Below are 15,640 nucleotides of genomic sequence, written 5' to 3' on the forward strand. Positions count from 1 at the left end.
TATTGGGAAATACACCTACTCATAGAAAAAGGCATCTTGCATCTTTGCAAGAAAACCACAACTTTCATGACAGTATGCTTCTAACACAGATGAGGTTAACACTGTGAGCTGTACTGACGCTGGGAGGACAAGACCTCTTAAAAGTTGTCAGGACTTTAGAAGCACAGACAGATGTTAGGAAGCTTCTCCTTTCACTCATCAAAAGCTCTCACTCATTAAAGGTGGCCAAGGAGAGTGCAGAAGAGATGGAGGGTCAGGGGGGCAATGAGGTACTTACCCTGAATCTGACTCTGAGGCTGAGGGTTAAAGGCAGTGGTGTGGTTCAAGGAGGCTCGTGGGTTGGGTGTGGGGGCTGGGTGGTGTGGGCTGACCCTCATGGCCGTACGACGCAACTGCTCCAGTTCACTCAGGCGCTCTGAAAAGGACAAGCTCCCGGGCTTTGTCTGCTCATCTATTTTCTGGCGATGTCCTATTGTGGGAGGGGGGGAAAAAGATCAGAAAGTCTCGCTGATACATGAGGTCTGATGATTTTTTTTTTAAATTAAAAAAAAACACCCTAAGTCCTCATCCACTGCCAAAACACCTAATGGACTAGTGGCCATCTGAAATTAAACTGAAACCACGTCTCTGCATGCCCGGGAGACAACAACCAGTCATGCCTGATAAGCATGTCATGGGGCAGCCCAAGACATGGCCTGCTCTGAAGCACCAGATCCACTAAAAATTGCAGTGCCTTCTTACACCTCTCGCTGTGAGAAGAAGTGTTCCTAACAGGAGGTCTCTCTGTGGGGGTGCATGAAAAGAGGGAACATTGAGTGGCCCCTGTGCTAAACTTACACTGGAATAATGCCTAAAAAATTCAACCCCAGCTTGTCACGAGGTAAAGTAATTAGGCAAGTAGAGTGGGACTATAAAACAACAAACCCAAAGAAATCACATTTTTTGATCCTTTAGCAACTGATTTAGAGGCAGAAATCAGAAAAAAGAGACACCAGAAGCTGGCAGGGTTGAAACTGCAGAGTAATGAAGTCTCTTAGTGGCACTGTGAGATTCCAAAAAATGAGGTCTCACCTGACATTCAGCTGTAAGGGAGCAGATGCTCACATTACACCACCAGCCAGTGCACAGAGGACTTGGCCGTGACCATGTGGGAGTTAGGAGGTCCATTACTCCCCAGGGCAGCTCTCGGAGCACAGTCCCCATGAAGCTTTGTTGCTGTGGCCCTGAGAGGCTGGGAGGAAGACGCTGGAAAGGCTCAGCCCTAGTGCAGCATGGGGGCACATACAAATTCTGACAGAAGGGCTGAAAAATCTCATCACTGGCAAGACTTGTTTCAAGAGAAGCCTGAGCTAGCAGCAGTGAGTGATATGTAAGGAACTAGGTAATGAATTTCTAGCTGCTGCCTGTGGCTGCTCTCTGCTCTGGGATACTTTGTGTGTCAACCTGTAAGCACAAAGTCTGCAGACAGAGCATACAAGAGGGATGTCTCATCTACCGCAATGCTTGGTCTCTGCTAGGCATGATGAAAGCACAAATCTAAATCCTTTTTTTCAGCCTCTTAAGATCTGACCTGTTGTCACAAATCTGGAAACCACTTCCATGTCCATATTTTTCCCAGTCCTATGAGATGTCCTTCAAAAGTGAGGTATCTTATCTTGGAAGGCTGCTGACACTATGGTCTGGGGCTGAAATAGAAACCACACCAAGCAGACTTGTTGTTTGGTGAAATGTCTGAAATTGGATGGGTCTGTCACATTCAAAACTTCCCTTTGACATTTTCTCCCCATCCCCAATAGGGCTTTTTCTTTTTAAAGATCACAGAGAACAGGCCTTCAGCAGAAAGCCCAAAAGCAGACTGTCTCTGGCACATGAGTTATCCTCTCAAAGATTCATTCTCCAAATGGAGGGCAAAATACAGGCTGCAATGAGTCTATGAGGAAATACCCTGACCCCACCTGTATTCAGTCAATGGGGTAGGATCCCAGCTCCGAAAATGTCATTTTCATACCTCTTACTTGGGGACCTTCTTATGGAGCAGTGGAGGTCATCATCCCTCATTTTGCACCAAACCCAATCCCCTTTCTGCATGTTTTATTTGTCTCAGGAAATGAGCTGCTTCACAGATCTTTGTGACTTACCCTTTCCCTTGGGACACTGTTACCCTGACGGGAATGTACATCAAATCTCTGGCCCAGAGATCAATTATCTTTTTTTCTACTTTCTCCGTGACTTTATTCTTGCTTTCTGCAAGTGACTCCTCTCTCAACTCACAGCTACAGCAGTGAAAAAGACTGGCACAAAATTCCTGAAAATAATCCACTGTGCCCTATTCCACACATCCTTGTAGAATTTAAAACATAAACTTTCATAAACATCCAGCTTTCAATTTTGAGTATCAGTGAATAAGCAGCATAAGATCTCTGAAGAGCTCTGTATGCCCCTTACTCTACAGAGGACTCTTTCAAGCCACCCTAACAGCTCAATCAAGACACAGGACCATTTTATGCACTAAAAGGAAAAAGTGCATTTAAAAGCCATTCCCAGTAGCTGCAATTCTAAAATTAAATTTTATAACATATAATATGGTTCCAAATCTCACTGGCTTGGTGTTTCTTCCTGTTGCCAGGCCCTTTGGCACAGCTTGAACTGCCTCAGATTCCACACTATGCAGTAAATTTTCCCAGGAGGAGGGGAAAAATTAAACTATAAAAAGACATATTATATAGTAGCAGTTTCATCATTAAAGAGACCCATTAGGGTTTTCAAAAAAATAAAAAAATAAAAAAAAAGGAGGGAAGTGGCTATGAAAGATGAAAAAGATTTTTCTCTGGCATTCTGGTTAGTCAAGGGCAAATGCTTCATTTGTCAGCAGTACAAAGCTGAATACTGCCTCAAGCCTTGGGGTCCTGACCCTGGACTAAAATGCAAACATGCAGAGTCATACAACATGTGTAAAATACCTCATACATTTGGATTATTTTAAGCTTCATCACACTAAACCCAGGGCTTGCAGAGCCAAGAGGCAGATCCCTCCAAATCCATCCCCCTGATTCAATTTATTCCAAATTTCAAACTCTGCTTAGGCGTCTTCTGTGCTTTAAGTGAATGTACCTTTGCCAAGTTTGGCCCCCTGCTACTCTTCCTGCTACTCCTACCTCCCTGGTGCTGCCTTCCCAGCATCCAGAGTCTTGCCTCCCTGGAATAAAACCCAGCATGTCAGCAGCATTAGCTGGTGTGCTCACATCTTCACATGGAGCTGAGCAGCTCCTCTGAAGCCCTTGAAGACAAGGGCTGAATTAAGGCCACCAAGGCAGGAATTAATTTTCCTGCTCTGAATCTAACTCAACCACTAAATTTGTGTTGAGCTGGCACCTGACACCAGGCAGGGCAGACAAACCAGTGAGCAGACAGCATGCTGGGCAAATTAACCCAGGCACAGCATGTTCCTGAGGTCACCATGAGGCACGTTGTTGCCAGGCAATCTCTACTTGTCTCTGCACTGTGCATCCATCAGGTGAAACTTCTGGAACCCTCTGGCCCATATAATCCTGTTGAATTTTGGTTGTCTCAGCTAGCAGTCTGATGCATGGGGCATCCTACACAGTAGCCTGGGGGGACTAGTGGGGCATCACCACACCCAAGACCTGCCTCATCCCTTGGGCTCCTGGAAATCCCACTTGTGTCCATGCGTTAGGGTAGGAAAGATCAGAACCAGCAGGTTTCTTCTCAGGGGAATTCTGCCACTGCTTTCATCCATGCATTATATTTTTGGTAGGAACTATCTAGAATCAATGCCAGGCAATGCCAAGTTCAAAATGTAGCTCTAAAAGTGACTCTTCTCTACCTCCATCAGAAGACCTATTTAACCTTTTCTCCCTTACTGACTGATGCAGGGAGCAGCACAGAACCTGTTTAGCATGACAGTCTGCAGCAGGAAGGTAAAGAACTGTGTCAGAAAAAAAATACAGCAAATGTAAATGGTTTTCCCAAGCAACTATAAATGCACAGGCATTTGCCAGGGTGACTTGTATTTTTGTGTTTATTAGCTTTACTTTGAAGTTATCCTCTAAACACCTTGCTTAAAGAGCAGGCAAGTTATGCTCAGTTCACCCTGGTAAAGCCCAAGACTCTCATTACTCCCCTTTTATAGGTGGATAACTGAACAACAGAGAAATGTGGTGACTTCCCTGTGGTCAGGCAGTGGCCCTGTGGCAGACACTCGCCACCCAGCACAGCATTGGTGACCACAAGCCCAGGCTCCCCCTTCACAGGAGAGCAGCGTGATACAGGATGAAAAAGGGCAACAGGAAGGTGCTTGGAAACTGGTGAGGCTCTGCTGAGCCAGCAGTTTGGCCACGAGGATCATTCACCCGACAGGACTTTATGGAAGTCAATCAAACATCCAGCTGTTGAATGAAGAAGACCTTGGCCCAGAGCTGGCAGAGAGAGCTGGCTTCCATGACACAGCACTGCTGTCCTCTTTCCCTCCCTATGTCCCCATGCTTTTAGTCAGACATCAATTTGCAGGTAGCAGCAGAAGAAATAAAAGGGTTGCCATTTTTTTTTTTTTTTTTGCCTTGGGTTGCAGGGTCACTGTCTGAGATTCTGGAATAAGGACATCCAGCAACTTGGCTAAACCACAGGGTTTGGTGGAGGGTTGGATTGTTTTTTTCTTTATCCTTTTCAAATACTGTCTCAGTAAGGTCAGGCATATTTTAATTTTTTTTTTTTTAATGTAGCATATTAAACATGGAGGGCATGAAAAAACATCAGCTTTTCTGATACTCTTACAGTAATGCAACATGAAAGTACTTTCCCTCTTAATGGGAGGAAAATGCACTTTTATAGACTTCAAGAGACTGTGGAGCACTCAGCTTGGCCCACAGCCATCTGGTTGGAGGTCTGGATGTGGAAATGACAAGAACAAAGTGCCTTGGCCACCCCCATTTTTGTTCACACCAGGCAGTCATTGGAAAAGGTTGCTTGGTTTGGGTTTCACACCACTTCTGGTCCTGTGGACGCTCAAGACTGCCTTCAGGTGTAGAGAAAAAAACGTCTCCTATTGCTTACCTTTAAATCTAGTTTTACATGTGTCACTAGATGTCTTCCAGGGTCAGTGGGGGAGAAGCAGGTAAAAGAGAGGCTGAGGAAAGGCATTGCTACTCTCATTCTGCCAACTGAAGCTACCAAAATTCCTGTGGGTACATTCCCAGGACCATTTTACAAGTAAACACTGTTGGAATGGGTTAATGAAGGGCTTTTTCTCTGCTAATCAAGTCATGGGACAAGTATGCTCTTCTGTCATTTTCTCTCTTTTGCTCACAAATCTGATTATTTGGAGCTCGTTTGAATACCCACAAAACATTTGGGCTTGGGAGTCCAGGTGTTTGATGAAGACTCTGGCTCGTGGCTGCTGAGGCAGACCCAGGCAGAAATGCCACAAGTTTTCCTGGGTGTTATCCACAGGTTTTCTGCCCAAAATCATCAGGTTGCACTTACATGGGGAGTTTAATTAAGCAGAGCCCTTTCTCCCTGAAGGGAGTAGAATACCTCCCCCCCTCTTCTCTGTCTCCCCTTTTCCCAGATGGACTGGAGACTTTTCACATCGAAAAAATGGGTTATGCACAGAAAAATCCAGCATCTGGCCAGACTTTGCCAAAACAGGGAGTTACTGATGAGACCTGAAGCTTTGGTTTAACAAAATCTGGCTGCTTTAGAACTGCATCAGACCTTGGTCCAAGCATCTCCTCTTTTCAGGGCTGTTTGTGTTCAGGGCTTTGGTTTGGCTCCAGGTCTAGCAGAGTAGAAAATAAGCCATGTGTCATTGTGTCTGGTTAATAAGGTGGTAAACATTGTTATGTGCCATGGAGCTAAAATAAATCAAATTATTTTGTATGTAGTGAAGGATGAGAAGAAAATACATTCTTTCATATTATTCTAGGAAGTAAGTACACTATATTTAGCACAATAAAAAAAATCTAGGATAAACAATAGTGGATTAAAACATAGTGGTTCTATATTACTACCAAGCAAATATTTGGAACAATAGAAATAGGGCCTCAATTGCATAAACCAGTAGTAGTTTTCTATGTTCCAGATAACCCACTTATATAAAATATCTTGCACATAGTTTTTCCTTGATCTTCTGTCTGCATAGAAGCAACTAGTATGAATTTTCTACACCGTCATTTGCTATGACTTCAAACAGACCTGACCCAGTGTGCAGAGATGTGTGCCCATGCTTAGCATGTGGTTCTAATTGTTGTTATAAGGCAGCCCACAGGATTCTAGGAAGTCAGGCTTGAAATAAAACCAATAGGAACTGTGGTTTCCTCTTCAGCCTACACCCCTTGGAAGAGAATTATATTGCACTCAGGCGTGAGGAGGACTGGTAGAGGACAGCAGCAGAACTCACCAACCTCTTGTAGAGTGTTAATGGTATAAAGTTAAAAGCTCCTAAAAAAGGAACCAGACACGCCACCTTTTCTTTTTCCTCTGTTAAAAAAAAAAAGTTGCTGCAGTGAGGAAAAATAATGATGATGGTAGTCAGAGCTTTGAGTAGACTCATGAGCAATTATTTTTTTTTTTCTGTTTTTCTTAAGCACTATACAACACAAGCCTTCTTTCCAGACAGAAGGAACATCATAGTAGACAGGATATTATGCTAAATGTTTTTTGTGCCGTGTCTGTAATTACCAGTGTTGGTCATCAGACCTGACCTGACCTTAGGCATGGGGTGCTGGGAAACTTGTGAACGAGGCTGGATATTACAACCAGGCTGATATCCAGCTGCCTTTTCGAAGCAGAATGCCAAGCACAGACAGACTGACACTGGGAAACCCTCCCAGATGCACATCTTCTATCATCTCCCTGGCAAACCTCACCCTTTCTGTGTCTCTGTGGAAAATTTTGTTTGTTACTCCAACTGCAGACAGACTAGATGTTTCGGGTACAATCCTTTGCTGAGCATTTAATTTTTCCATCAGGTGATCCAGTTTGGTTGTGTGTTGAAAAAGTGTCCAGTGATACCAACGAGGTACACACAGATTTACATGGCAGGTTTGCTTCTTCTCTGGAAACTCCCTGCTTTGCCTGAAGGAATGCCCACTGGAACCCCCACTTGGACCTCCACTGGGGAGTTAGTTGCCCTGCTGCAATGGCATGTACCCTGAGCAGCTGGTGCTTTTTCTTCCTACCTCCTCTAACAGTAAACAATCTGTGTGTTGGCAGTGTTGTTTTTTTTTTTATTTCACATCTTTTTTTAAGCAGTGGGGATTATTTAAAAAAAACAAAAGCACACACAAAAAAAGACATTATAGGTAGAGCAAAATTTTCAGCGAGAGTGAGTACTGCTCTGGAACAACCAAGAGCAGGAGGGAGAGCCTGGATCAAACTCCTCTAGCTGCTCTAATACTAGAAAAGAAACTTCTGTTTCCTATTTTCCAGGTGAGTGCCCTAATTGCAGTCTGAGAGCCCTTTCCACCACAGATTCACTATCCAGCTGCCTCAGGAGAGCTACAGCAGGGAATATTTCCAGGAAAAAGGATAAGCAGAGGCTGCTGGTTGCCCTTGCTCCATCCAGCATGCTGACTGCAAGACAATGACCTCCTCTGGGCTGGGCTCCTCCAGCTCTCTCCCTGCCTCCTGAGGAACTTATGAAAAACCTCACGTGTACCCTGAGATACCACAGCCAGAAAAAGCAATCTTGACAGACTTTGCAAGGTGAGCTTCCTCCACCCCCAGCTCTGCTAGTAGGGCCTGTGCTGTACTAACTGTAATGCATAAATGTATTCCCACTTAAAACACAAATATTTTGCTTTCTATGGAGCCACCAAAGCTTTTGATGAATGTGACATATGTGTGTCCTCCATTTCTGCTGTGGAGTTGCAATTATTCTGTGGGTTCACCCCTGGAATTAGGTCATCGCAGTGAAGTAAAAGTAAGGGAACTGAGCATCAGGAGTTCAGAGGGAAGAAGTTGTTCACAAAAGTTAAATGAGTCTGCAAAATTATACCCTTGGTTTCTTTTCCCTTTCCCTCATATCGATGCATATACTTTAAAAATACTGACTCCTTGACAAAGTTTGAATGACTCCCAACTAAAGCATCACAGTGCCAAAAGCCTCTTTTGTTTCTTTATAGTTTGCATCTTCCCACACGTACAAACTGCCATAAGAATACCCTCCAGCCATGGGCTGAGACATCATAGTTGAAGATATGTATGAAAGAGTAGGTGCAGAATGAGACACAACCAGCCAGCCAACAGTTCTGCAAGCAACCAAGAAAAATACAGGCACAAAGGGGCAACTCTGTCCAAAGAAAAGCTGCAGAAACACAGAACTCAGGCACCGAGGTCTGAGCCTCCGTTTGAGCAGCCCCTGGGAGCAAGTTGTCTCTCTGCTAAGTACAGGGGAGCAGGCTTCTAATTCAGGCACCTTAATCACATGTGTAAGCTTAGGTGGGGTAAATCTGGACCTCCCCCCTCAGCCTGAGTGGGATGAGCAAGGCATGATGGCCTTAGAAACCTTTTCAGTGCCTCTGAGAGGACAAACAAGTGGGAAAGTGAGTTGCACAAACAACATGGTATTGGAAGTCAGAGAAATACCTTAGACAGAAATCCATTTCATCACTACATCAAAATATCCCTGGGCAGTGAAAGGTCTCCATCATTCAGCCTCAGAGAGAGTTGAACAAGGGATTGCAACTTAAAGGTCAAGTACTGCGGCTCACTGTTTATGTAAACCAGGAGAATTTGGCAACACAAAAGTAAATTTACTCCACATGGATACTGACCATTCAGACCTTGAAAACTTGTAAAAAACTTCACTCCTGTCCAAAAAAAGCATATAGATGGCCATGTGCTCCCTTTGAATGAAAGGCATTTGCTTTTACTGAGTCTGTCACTGGTGTTTTTACACAATAGTTGAAAATACCTGTTTTTCCAAAGATATTACTTTGGATATTTTAATCTGTAGGTTACTAGGCAGTCCTGCCTCTGTACTAATGCTCCATTGTGCCTACACAGGACTGCAGTTCACTGAAAGCTCATAAATTTCATGTGGTTCTGCCTAGCCTTTATTTTAGGTTCTTGAACCATTTTTTGCTTTCCTCATTTTCTTTGCAGCTGCAGAGAGATATAGTAAGCTACTGTATAGCATTTTGAAAGCAGGGCCTCTGAGAAGTTTCCACACTGCATACAAGCAGGTTATTCTTTGGCTTGTTTTCTTTGGCTTGGTGTTAGCAGTGCAGAATGAGTCAAACAGTATTAACTTTCAAGAGGGAAGTGGTGTGGTCAACCAAAACTGTTTGTGGCTAGATTGCAAAGATAGGTAAAACAGGTAATGAAGAACAGCCCATAATGCAGGGTGTAGGTAGGAGAGGCAGACAGACTCAGACAAACAGAATCCTTAATAATTAAATCAACACTGTCACCTAAATTTTTCTGCAGCTTTATGTGCTAAGGTTATGACACAGCCTGGCTTTTCTGGGCTGGTCAGCCTTGAGAAGTTGGCCTGATGCATGTCATGCTTAATGGTCTCAAACTAAAACACCCTGCAAAGGAAGAATAAAGGTCAGGTGCTATTTAAAAAAAAAAAAAGAAAAGTCAACTTTTCATTTGTGGCTGGTTAAATTCTTTCTTGTGTCTCCTCCCATTTTTACAGGCTGTTCCTTATCTGTTCCATGATTAAAGAAGGCAAGGGAGACATTCCCATCCTTCCCTCTCTTTAGGATGTCTTTCAGTTATTAACAAGCACATCATGCCCTCATATAATAGACAACTCCTTCTCTTACAATTATGAGAAGATGAGTTGAGATGGCCTCTCCCAGGCATTGTTCTCCCACATGCTTTCCAAGGACCTGTGCAGCACTGACACAGCCTGACCAAGATTTATCATTAACACTAACAGACAATACATTTACTCATTACAATTACCAGCTGCAGTGGATGAGAAAAGAGAAAGGGCACAAATGGAGATGCAGAGCAAAAATCCTTTCTGCATTCTTCACAACAGGTAACAGGGGTTGAAGCAAAAATTCACAGTGTTTTCTTATGGGCCTGCAAGGAGGAAAGTGCTGCACCTTCTGATAATCCAGGGCAGGCAAAACTGAGAGGGACTACAGTGCAGATGGATTTTCACTCCTTCTAGTTATATTCCAAGAAGGAAATAGGGTTGTTCATTGCAAGTGCCACATGTATTCTTTCAGTAAACCTGTAAGTAAGGCAGTCTTAAAAGCCAGAGGCTTCAGAAAAGATCCTGTACTGTCATTTTATTCACTGTTTGCCAAACAGGAGCACCTGACCACTCCAGACAGGGTGGAAGTTTCCCTCTCCCTTCCCCCAGCTCCCTTAGGAGCCTGAGGAAGAGATGTCCCTCTCTCCCACCTCTTGCAAAGAGCAGGGTGAAGGAAGCAGCTTGCAGAGGGTGTGTGCAATAGGGTCCTGATGTCCATCCCTGAAGGAAACCTTCATCTGCCAGCAGTGAAGTAGGCATTGAGGGGTGAACCCTGGAAGGGACAGTGGGATTGCCGACCAACAACCCATAGATAACTTCCTTCTAGAAAGTGTAGGGGTGCCTACACACTAGGCAGGTGCAATGTGGGGTTTGAACTACAAGTCCATCCTTCCCCAGCTCATGCAAAGCCCCAGCAGCCACTTCTAACCATTTGTACACTCAAATTCAATGACTGCCATTCAAAAGGGCAGCTTTCCTGAAGAAACATGACAGATGAAGGACCAGACTCAGAAATCTATGATTCAGAGCACCACCATCTAACTTCACTGGAAAGCTACTTGGAATGTCAGTGAACCAGGATCTTCAGTGGGGACCAGAACATAGCCACATCCCTTATGGCCAACCCTTTTGCCAGGGTGCTGTCTATTAATGTTTTTCTTTACAAGTGGCATCTATGTAGTCTTTTTTTGTGTTTCTATGGAAAATACTCCCCCTTCTCAACAGACTTGTTCACCATAGCTTAGAAGATACAAATTCTTTGAAGGTAAGAGCAGTTGACAGGAGAAATTCATACCTGCTGACTACTTAGGAAGCATTTTCAGAATGGATATGCATTCACCTAACTCTCCTGTTTGTCACAGAGTACTTGATTTCAGCAGAGCTAGACTGAGGCTGTCTGTTCCTTGAAACTCCCACCATGTAAATATAGGTATACACTTAAAAATATTCACCACAGTCTTCGTAGCTGTTCAAATACTATGCAATAAAATAATGAATATAAAGTGGGCAAAAATGTTGATAAAGAAGGAAAAAAATTAAATAAGCAAAAAATAACTACCTACTTGTTGTGTCTAAAATCCCACTAAACCAAAGTGGGATCAAATCTCAGAAAGAATGATTCAAAAAAGGAGTTGAAATAATTTCTATGGGACTGGGCCAGTCGTAGCCCTGTTCCTGCCCACGCTGCAGCAACTCTGATTTCCTGTTTACCTGCTTTATGCAAGGAAGTAGCTTCTCCTGTCAACACTTCTGTGTGTCTTTAAACAAACGGCCAAATAACTATGCAAGCAAATATTTTTGAGCTACTGCACTCCCATAAAAACAGTTTTGACACAAGATTTCATATTGCACATAGCTGACAATTTTACTGAATTAAAATTACATAGTCCTCTGTATCGCATCACCCAACATCAACTCTCCTCACTGACACAGAAGTGAGACTGATAAATGCCAGGGAAAATGATCTTGTTCCACATTTTCCATATGGAAAAGAAGCATCTGCACCATGAAACCTCAAGGGTGCTTGTATTAAAAGCCTATTGAGGTCCTACCTATTGAGTAGGACAAAAAAGATTCCTACATATACACATATATATCTACATATAAATTTCATAATCCTTTGTATATCTGGTGGAGAACAATCAGCACTGTTTTTAGGAGCTGTTGGGTAGAAGCAGTAGCTGAAGTCCATCTGAAGGCAGTTGAAGGCAGATCTTGCCTGGACCTTGCCATCACTGAGGGATTTTTGCTCCTGGGTAGTCACAGCAGCTACACGTTGCTTTTACTGGTCTTTTCAGCTCATGGGCAGTGTGCCTGCTGGTACATCTATATGATTTCCAGTCTGAAACTACTTGAGAACAGGGGCTTTGCTTCAGGTTCCTGCTGTCAGTGAAAGCCCCTCAAGGTGGCCAGGTGAGGGGACTCTGAGACCTCAGGCAAGGGGTGGCTTTGCCAGCCCTGCCAACCACTGTGACGGGGCAGAGAAGAGCCCTGCCAAGCAGCTGGGATGTGGGGCACAGGGAGATCTTTCTGACTCAAAGGTGACCTGAGAGCTCCAGAGATGCCCATAGATGCTCTGCAGAATTGACTGCACCCAGGCATGCCACTTCTGGTCCCATTCTGCAGCCAAACATTTAACTCCCAGTATCAGGTGGTCCTCTGCTGTGTGATGCTCCCGTGCTATGTGGTCCTGTGCTAAGGCAGAAGACCCACTGCTATTTCACTGGAGTAATTCAGGCTGGCAACGTGAAAGTGCGTGCCTAATGGAAACAGGCTGATTTCCCCCTCACTCTTCACTTTTCTTCAGAAAACACAAGTCACAAAGGGACAAACTGCTCTCTGCTCTTTCGCTCTTTGTGTACTTTCATTATGAAAAATGGGCTGGTGGCATGCACAGCTTTCACAGCAGGGGAAGACGTGCCCAACTGCAGCACGTACATTTTAGGTTGTTTTTCTCTTGATTTTTTGATACCCCATGGCACTGGGATGGCTGCTTGAGGGCTGCTAAGACCATCACGCCTGTTCAGAAACAGCTCCTTCAGTCTGCAAGCATGTCCTTGCAGTAATGCACCATTTTATTCTAATGGATTATATTGCTCTTCTTCATCTGTTTGTTGGTGAGACACACAGAGAAAGGAAACCAAGAGTCATCCCTTATCTACCCCTACCCATTTAGAGGCAGCAACGCATCAAGTCACGCTTTTATGAGTTTGAGCTAGCAATGTTTTGTAACTTCTCCCAGCTACCACACACTTGCACTTAACCATTGCACAAATTGATTACACATGTCCCCAGAGTGCACTCATAATTTAAGCACTAGTCCCCCCATGTCAGTGTCACCCTGACAGCAGGACTTGGGGACACAAACACACAGGCACAACCATTGGCTTCTCTTACAGCCCATCCCTTTCTTTTGTCTATACGTGGTGTATTTAGATTGGAAGCAGTCATGGGGCAACTATCTTAGCCAAGATTTTTTAAAAACTGATGAGCAAAACTGGGCTGTGACACTGAGAGAGCAATGTGCTGTGGAGCACGCAGCTGGTGCCAGCAAAGGAAGAAAAAGTCCTCATTGCTTTTCTGTTATACAGATAATCAACTTGTAAACACCACCTTTTCCTCTACGTGTTTTCTGCTAAGCAATTTTTTAGGCACTGTAAGTCTCCAGGTGAATGGAAGTATTCAGCCACCAATTAAATTTATGTGGTGGGTCTATTGCAATGAAACGATTGATTTTTTCCTGGGCTTCTAAACATTTTGTTGGTAAATGTTAGTCTCAGTTTCCCTAAGATGGAGGCACTTGCAGCAGAAAGCAAGCAAAAAATGAAAGCATTTAGTATTACTTCAGCTCACTGATATGAAAAGTTTTTTTTCTGAGAATGATTTGGCTTTTTCTTGCATGAAAGGCTGAAGGTAGAAGGGATGTAAAACCTCCACAGGAATCATCGCTCCCCAGCCTGGCATTTGCAGTGCTTTCTTTGCTTCTGCCATGGTACAGACCCCTCACAGGCTCTGCCAACTCTCCTCCCAGAGACTGCTCTGGGATTCTGAGATCTGTGGGCACTTAATCCCACCAGTCCTTGGGGATTGCCTAAAAAAGGCCTCAGGACAGACAATGGGGCATTTAAAGTTTTCCTTTAGAACAGCTACAGGCCATGGACTTTCCTTCAGCCTTACAAGCGAGACAGGATCACTACAGATCAGGGTCCAAGGGTGTCCTTAAATTGTGGCTGACCAAAGGTGTACCTGAGTCCACCTTCCTCTGCTAACTTTGTCAGGAGGCAAAAGGAAATTTTCATTTTTAAAATGCTGTTCCTTGGGCCAGTAGTTTTTTTAAGCTTCTCAAATCCTGCTCAGTGATATTCTCCCTCTCTCTGCTCCTCAGCATCCCATCTTTTGCTAGAAAGATGCCAAAAAAGTTTTTGGGAAAACCACATATCCAATACAGGATAATGACATTTAATGCCCAGCTTAACCTTAGCCTCAGGGCCTACTGGGGCTAAACCTTTTAATTTTGCACAATTTTCAGGCACCTGGTCTGTTAGTGTATTTTTCAGAGCTATGTGGGTTAAAACAATTCAATGAAAAAACAGAAAGAAGCAGTTAAAAGAAGAAAAAACTAATTTTTCAGCAGATGTACACAGTAGGTCAAATGGCCTAAGGGAAATATTTAATTTAAGAGTCATACTATTTCTACCAAGTTTCCTAACCAAAAGTATTTTCATCAGGAGCAGTACTCTTGATCTGGTTACTGCTAATATTTCCCCCATGGACTTAGCTCATAAAAACATAAATTGCTTTATGAATCATAGAAGTTGGAGAAGAAAATGATGGGTTAGGTCAACTTGCCCTTCTCCATGACAGTGCAGTGTTATTTCTTTTTATATATTTTTAAAAAATAATTTATTGGAGAATGAAAATGCTAAGTTCAAAAGAGTTTTAAAAAATACATAATGAAAGCAGTGGAGGAAGAGCCAGATTCTTAAGTACCTTGGTTCTCCCTACAAGCCATGACATTTGATGAGAAATATCTGGAGAGGCACAGCCAGAAATTCAATGGCAGAAGAAGGACAGATGTCTAAGTCCTGTGCATAAATAATTATCATAGTTGTAAGCGCAAATCCTGTAGTTCCATAGGCAAATATGGTGCTAGGCAAAGGCTTCCCCATCACATAACCATGACCAAATTTACAATGGGACATGCAAGACCCAAATTCTGCAGGCCTTTGTGTGGAGTGAAAGTGGCACCTGTGATAATACACATTGTGTTATGGTCACCTGTTGTGACATCTCCACACATCCCAGTAAGCCAAAAAGCCTGTGTTTTGCACATTTGCTTTTAGAGTCTTTGGTTTGAGTACTTTCCTGTTTTCCAAAAATGGCTTCAAATCCTGCTTTGTATTACTTTTTGAAGTTTTTTCCCCCCAGCACGTCTGGTTGAAGAGACTGTCCTTTTGCATTAAAAAAACCAAAACACTTTGAGAACTCGTCTAATTCTGGCTCAGAAACTGCTCTTGATCCAACATCCTCTAAAGTCATAAGAAAGTTTTTGTTATTTTTTAAGTTAATTAATCTTAAACATTTTTAAAAAGAGGTCTAACGTTCTGTAATGTTCACTAGAATTTGTCCTGGTGTGAAGTTCTGACTTTCGTTTCAGAAGGTCTGACTTTTGTTTCTCCATCCTCAGAAATGTTCCCTTACCTTCCCACATTTTTCACAGAGAATTCATACCATCTGAGACACATTATAAACATAAATTAAATTAATCAAAAGCTGTTGCTAGAGTTAGGTTTGGACTTCAGAGTGTTTTTTTCTAGATCTCTGTAAGACAGCAGTATCCTATTTTGTTCCCATTACTGTCTTCCATGGATTTCTTTTGAATCTTTGAGTATCTTCAAAAACACATCT

General features: G+C 43.2%; 1 protein-coding gene across 2 annotated transcripts in view; it reads right to left on the reverse strand.

Annotated features, from left to right (window-relative positions):
• RUNX1 (RUNX family transcription factor 1) overlaps positions 1–15,640 on the reverse strand; it is a 171,234-nt gene that overhangs the window by 32,868 nt on the left and 122,726 nt on the right. For both annotated transcript variants that reach the window (XM_030469014.1, XM_030469013.1), the window contains exon 6: positions 278–469. In XM_030469014.1, coding sequence (XP_030324874.1) covers positions 278–469 — 192 coding nt within the window. The remainder of the gene's footprint in view (positions 1–277; positions 470–15,640) is intronic.

Source organism: Calypte anna, chromosome 1 (assembly GCF_003957555.1).
Source record: "Calypte anna isolate BGI_N300 chromosome 1, bCalAnn1_v1.p, whole genome shotgun sequence".
Lineage (NCBI taxonomy): Eukaryota > Metazoa > Chordata > Aves > Apodiformes > Trochilidae > Calypte > Calypte anna.